We start from the raw sequence: 6,537 nt of genomic DNA, 5'->3' as shown, positions 1-6,537 counted from the left end.
AGTGTTTTGAAAAAGACCTTCCAGGTTCTAATCTGATTAGAAACAAACTCCTCCTCAATGCTTTTCTATAACATAAGTAAGCAGCAATTACTCTGAAAATTGTGCTACCCTTGCTCTCTGTGCTCCTGTGTCTTTTCCTCCTCCTATTTTTTTCTTTGAGAGAGGAAAACTGAAACGGTTCAGCTGGATGTTAAAATCCATAAAACGGATGGAAAAGAGAGTGCTGTGAGAGATGGACGACTGAATATTCAGAATGTTTTTTTAAAAATTGTACATAAATCTTCTGAGAGCGCGTCTTGAGAAGAGTGTGCAGGAATCATATTAAAGGACAAGAAGAGGCTAGGATGTCTATTTTGTACACCCAGAATAAATACAAACCTTTTATTTTCAAGAGATTGATGTTTTGCTTGGTTCATTCTGATAACTTTTTGGGGTTTTTTTAACAGATGAACAAAAATTCTTCTAACATAATGGCTTTGGCTCCTAACACTTCTAACAAAAGAGAGACAGTGTGCATATTTGGAACTGGAGATTTTGGACGAGCTCTGGGGCATAAGTTGATTCAGTCTGGCTACCCCGTGGTCTATGGAAGCCGAAGCACCCAGATATCCAACCTGATTCCCAAGGATGCAGAGGTGTTGGGCCATGCAGAGGCAGCGCAGAAAGCTGCCATCATCATTATAGCAATCCAGAGGCAGCATTACAACTTCCTTACACCACTAGCAGAAGTTCTCCGTGGAAAAGTCTTGGTGGACATAAGCAACAACTTGAAATTAAACCAGTATCCTGAATCCAACGCAGAGTACCTGGCTCAGCTGCTGCCTGGCAGTAAGGTTGTGAAAGCCTTTAACACCGTGTCAGCCTGGGCCCTGCAGTCGGGCACGCTGGACGCAAGCCGGCAGGTAAGGCTGAGCAATGGGGGTTTCCTCTGCAGAGGGACACTTCCCATGGCTTCTTATCAGCTACACCAAACACACCTGGGATATTGGAATTAGGAAGAGTTGAGATGGTATTTTTACTATAATCAATCTCCCATTTCAAACTAAATATGAGGTAAAATTTACTTTGGATTTTTAATGCGCCATGATGAGGAATATAAATAGATTTCCTCTGAACTCAGGTGTTTAGAGACACTAGAGAAGCAAGAGAAGAAAGATAGCAAAGCTACAAGAGAGACAACAAATCAGGAGTGTCATATCAATTGCTCATCAGAGTTGTAAAGTTAAAAAGAAATGAGATAGGAGGATTTTCAAAGCAAAAAAAATGAAGAAAGCAAAACAAGGGAGGCAAAGGATATGATAGGGCAATGAGTGTGGGCAAAAGAAGTATACTGAAAGGTGAATAAATTACTAAAGTTTTTAAAATCATCACCACCTGAGTTTAACACAACATCAATGTGTGCAAACTGTTTTAACCAGCTCCTCAACCACAGGCCAGCAAGCACAGAGTTGGCCACAGGAAGCAATGCTGCAGATTATTTGAAGACAAATCATTTACTATGTCCTTGTTTTCTGCCACTTCAAAGGACAGTGCTCTTGTACAAAACATGAAATCATCCAGCTACTCAAACCAATGCTAACTGTCCACTGCCAGATAAATGGTTTTGGCTAGAGACCCAAGGGCTTCCAAGCCTAAGTTCTATAAAAGCCTTCACCATCTCAACAAGGACAGAAATTGCTTCCTTTCTCCTAGTTCCAAAAAGATTACTGTCTTACACACTCACAGAAAAAATTACTTCTTCACTATTTTACTAGACCTGGAAAGAACTAATATTTACTTTTGTCACGGGGAAATTGTGTTTTAAAGATCTCTGTCCTCACTTCCCTGGAGTATTTATGAACCGTTATAGTAGCAACTGACAATTTTGCTCTTACTTACTGCTATTGAAAATTTTGCTTCAATTTAGTCCTATAAAATCTTGTGCTTACAAACTACTTGCAGATCTTCAGAAAAGTATGTTAATTCTTCTACTCAAAGACATATACTAAGCCTGTTACACATTGCTCTTTCCAGATATAAAATTTTGCCACTTGAAACAATCTTTTCCCCTAAAGTAAGGAATCATATTCAAAGTTCTTTGACTTGTTTGGCAAAAGTACCTATCGGCTATTTTTTGCCTATATTAATTAAGGTTAGCAGTAAGCCAAGTAAGCAAAGAAGCAGTCTAGGAAGCTTGTGCTTTCTGTCCATATCCAGGCAGGATGGCAGTAGACAAAGTCACAAAAATCTGTAAAAAATAAACTTGTGGGTTTTTTTTGTCTGCAGGTGTTTGTCTGTGGAGATGATGTGGAAGCTAAGCAAATGGTCATGGATATCGTTCGTGCACTGAGTCTCACACCACTAGATAAGGGATCCCTCTTGGCTGCTCAGGAAATAGAAAATTACCCTCTGCAACTCTTCCCAATGTGGAAGTTTCCCATCTTTTTGTCCTTTGGCCTAGGTGCATTCTTCTTCATCTACTGTTTGGTTCTTGATGTAATTTACACCTATATTTATGAAAAAAATAACTTTTCATTTTTTATTGCAATTACCATTCCAAATCGAGTCTTCCCTGTTATGGCACTCATCCTTTTTGCCTTGGTTTATCTTCCTGGCATATTTGCTGCAATTATTCAGTTATACAGAGGTACCAAGTACCGCCGTTTTCCAGACTGGCTGGACAAATGGATGCTGTGTAGGAAACAACTTGGACTAATAGCCTTGGCATTTGCTTCCCTGCATGTTGTGTTCACTCTTGTTACTCCATTGCGTGCCTTTGCAAGTTGGAGAACCAGCAAAAGAATCGTCTCCCAGGTAAGTTTTGTTCCCTGCTCTAAGTTCTCCTTTCTTCTGGCCCTGTTAAAATACTACCATCTATCTTGAGCTTCAGAAATCCATGTGGACAGTCTAATGTTCTTTAAAATAGAGTAATATTCCTAGCTTGTGTTTCTTTTAGACATCGATATAGCTACATTTTGTTGATATTATATTGTGCTGAGGGGATTTCTGGCCTCAGCCTTCCTCCTAGATTGTTGACATATTAATAAAATAATCAGGGAAAATGTAAACACAATTTCTTCATATACCTTCAAGAATAGAATATTATGACTTTCTGATCTTACTTAACAAAGGATCACAAATCTCTCTTCAACAGTTCTACGGAAGAGTAAAATATGTATCTCAATTACAGTTACATGCAACCTATATGTAACATAATTCCTCTCCTGATTTTTGAGCAGGTATTCAAATCTCTGATGATCAGAGAGTTAATTTAAAGCATTCATCTCTTACTTACCTGTAAGAATTTTTTTTCTACTTGGTGCTAAAATGCTATCATTAAAATACACCTGGTCTTCTTTTCTTCAGGCACTGAACAATAAAACAGAACCACTCGACCACACTAATGCCTGGCTTAGTGACTCTTATTTGGCTTTGGGAATTTTAGGATATTTTTTATTTGTTCTTCTGGGAATAACTTCCTTGCCTTCAGTCAGCAACAATGTCAACTGGCGAGAATTTCGATTTGTTCAGGTAAGAAGACCACCTCTAAAAAAACTTCTATACAAAACCTCCTTCCCTTATCAACAGTGGCCATGGGCAACTTTACTAGAGACTTATGGATTTCCTCCATTAGTATCTCCAAATGTGATCTGTGCATTATCCACCATCACACAGTGAAAAAAACGTCTACATGGCCACACAGCCGTAAAAACTCACAACTTCTCTGATAGCTGCTTAGGGTACAACTGGGATTACTCTATTAACAAGAGAAAGCTGGGAGGATGTGAGATCCTAATTGAAAAATGGAAAGCTGACTTTGACATCAAATTCCACAATTGTGCTAAGTCACAAAATAATTTAGCCATTTTATTGGGCTAATTTTTTTGGTTCACAAGATAATTCAGTTACAAGGGATCTGAAAATTACTTTATAACTCTAATCTTCTCAATGCCAACTGTCTAAAGAGAATCTGCAATTTCTGCAGACTGTAGAAACTGCTGTGACTATAAACAGGCTGCCCTTGGTAACACTATAATCTCAGCTCTCCATTTGGAGGAAGTTTGGCGCAAGCTGCCGTGCCTCTGCAGGAGCTGGGCTGGAGGGGAGGGGAGGCAAGAGAAGGGGAAATTACTATCAATGAATGTTTTATCAAGGCAAAAAACTTGCACAGTATGATACTTCTGGATGGGTCAGCACTAGAGTATAAAAAAATCTTGGATATCTCCACTGAATGTCAGCGTTTTCTCTGCTCTTTCACAAATATGACAGCCACTAGGCAGTATGTGTGAGCTAGGAAATATAAGGGTTGTTGATAGAGAAAAAAAACAAACTAATCTATATCCATTTTAATTGCTTTTTAAAAAATAATAACAGCCTTTATGCTATATAAAACAGTTTAATTTCACCAGTCCCCAAGTTGGGACATGTCACAAATCTTTCTGTGTCCTTAAATTTGCATTTGTTCTGGTTTAATTTACTGGTTTAACCTCCATTTCTTTCCTTCTTTTTTTTCCTTCCTTGTCTTTTTAGTCCAAGCTTGGATATTTGGCACTGATTTTGTGCACTGCACACACGATGATTTATGGTGGAAAATGGTTCCTGAGCCCATCAGCTTACAAATGGTATCTTCCAGACATCTACATCCTCTCCCTCATTGTTCCATGTGCTATACTGGTTGTCAAATTTGTGCTGATATTTCCTTGTGTAGACAAACCTCTCACACGAATCCGGCAGGGCTGGGAGAGAAATCCCAAATACTCAGAACAGTCAAATCACATTATCAACAAGTCTGCTGTATAGTTAGACTAAACTGTATTATTTAAAAAAATATTATGAGGGCATATCAAAATGAAGTCTTAAAGCCTACTCTATCTGGAGAGGGAGAGAAAAAATGAAAACTTGGCCAGGCTCTGTATAAAACAAAGCCACCCCAATGACAAGTTTTAAATAAAAATGAGGCCATCAAGTTTCTGCACCCCAGGCATGCTTTCACACAGGTGCAGATGCTCTCTTTTGCTTTGTTTATTTCCCCTTGCCTATTTACCCTCCAGACTACGAAGGGTATGTGAGAAGTAGGTGGTGTTCCATGTCTCTCCTCTGTTGTTCTGAACTCCTCCAGAGCTGGACAGAAACACAGAAACTTAGCTTTTAGACAGTGTTTGCTCCTCTTTCTTACTCTGCCCATCAGGACTCAGCTCTACATGCACCTACACCCATCCACAGAGATCCATATGCACACCTGCATGAGTTTCCACACATTTCCCTATTTCTGACCCCAGAAGCCACCAGCACCAACAGAACGGGTGCATGATGGATGCTAGCTAAGGAACAGAGCTTCACCTCCTAGCATTGTTTATCCTCCATTAATATCTGATCCAAGGAGAGCTATGTTGATGCCTTAGAGATAGTTGAGTAAGATTTGTTTGGTTTGTGTACAGCAATGCTGATGTTCAAAGTGTGTGGGTCAAGGACTGCTGAGTCTTTGCTTGTGCTGCTCTACCTGAAATTCAGGGACAAGGGGAAGGAGTAGAGATCAAAATGGCAGAGATGTGAGAAGTGCTTACAAGCCTCAGCTTTTCAAGTAGGGGCAAAAAATGATCAGTGATTTTTTTGCGTAAGCAGTGAGTTGTAAGAAACCAAAGGAAAATCCTTTTATTTGAGCGGTTATATTATATGTCATAGTCATATCTCATGAAGATAATATTGTTGATTTTTGAAAAAATAAGTAATTGGATGTGATATTACAGATATTCTATGAAAATACGCATATTTTAAAGACAATAAAGATTTTTTTTTGTTACACTGTTGAGCTCCGTTTTCATTCTGAGAACCTCTTCTGCTAAGATGCATCTGCTGGTGGGCTCAGTTGCACAGAGGTGTTTGGAAGCCTTGGAACAAATAATAAAATGGAAGCCTGTCTTCAGCCAGCTGCCTGGACTTGTCTTCCCCCATCTTTGTTTGCTTCTTGGATGCTCACATAAGTAGATCTTTACTTAGTTATCCAAGCAGGCTGAGTATGTTGGGGAAAAACAGGTTCCAGCTGGGGTGGTGACTTCCTGTTAAACTGCAAACAGAAGATCCAACAGTCTCCTTTGGAGTGGAGAACAAAGAAAAGACAAAATGTGCTGGTTTTATAGGAAGAGAATTGCTTACTATTTTTTGACCTCTCCGCTGTTCTCCCTGTCTGTAAAAAGAACACTCACATACACGAAAGTATAAGCAAGCTACCTAGTATAGCTAGCTGTGCTTTCAAACTAGTATTATCAAGCAGCTTAAAAAAAAAAATCTCAACAATACTTCCAAAAACATTTTTCAACAATGGAGTCTTCTTTTAATTCTGGGCGTACACCCCTTCTTCGTGTCATCCTCTGTTCCAGAATCTGTTCTTTATGCCCAAAAGAATGGTAAAGTAGTCAGGGATATCAGCAATTGACGGAGACAGATTTCTTAGAAAGAATTCTGGCACCAAATATTCTTACTAACCAGCACTGGCACATATGTTATACTTGTCCTAAACCGATATGCATGTGTTGATGTAAGTCTTTACAGAAGTTTTTC

The 6,537-nt window shown here is 39.1% G+C and overlaps 1 protein-coding gene across 1 annotated transcript; it reads left to right on the top strand.

Moving 5' to 3' along the window:
- Positions 1-446: 446 nt before the first annotated feature.
- STEAP4 (STEAP4 metalloreductase) lies at positions 447-4,779 on the top strand (the record flags this gene model as incomplete). The annotated part of the gene is made up of 4 exons (XM_083876596.1): positions 447-902; positions 2,266-2,793; positions 3,346-3,510; positions 4,510-4,779. 4 exons carry the CDS (start codon positions 447-449, stop codon positions 4,777-4,779), a joined length of 1,419 nt encoding a protein of 472 aa, XP_083732722.1.
- Between the last annotated feature and the right edge of the window lie 1,758 nt (positions 4,780-6,537).

The sequence above is a fragment of the Zosterops lateralis genome (genome assembly GCF_965231275.1).
Source record: "Zosterops lateralis genome assembly, chromosome: 1".
Lineage (NCBI taxonomy): Eukaryota > Metazoa > Chordata > Aves > Passeriformes > Zosteropidae > Zosterops > Zosterops lateralis.
This window is presented reverse-complemented; position numbering and strand designations above follow the sequence as displayed.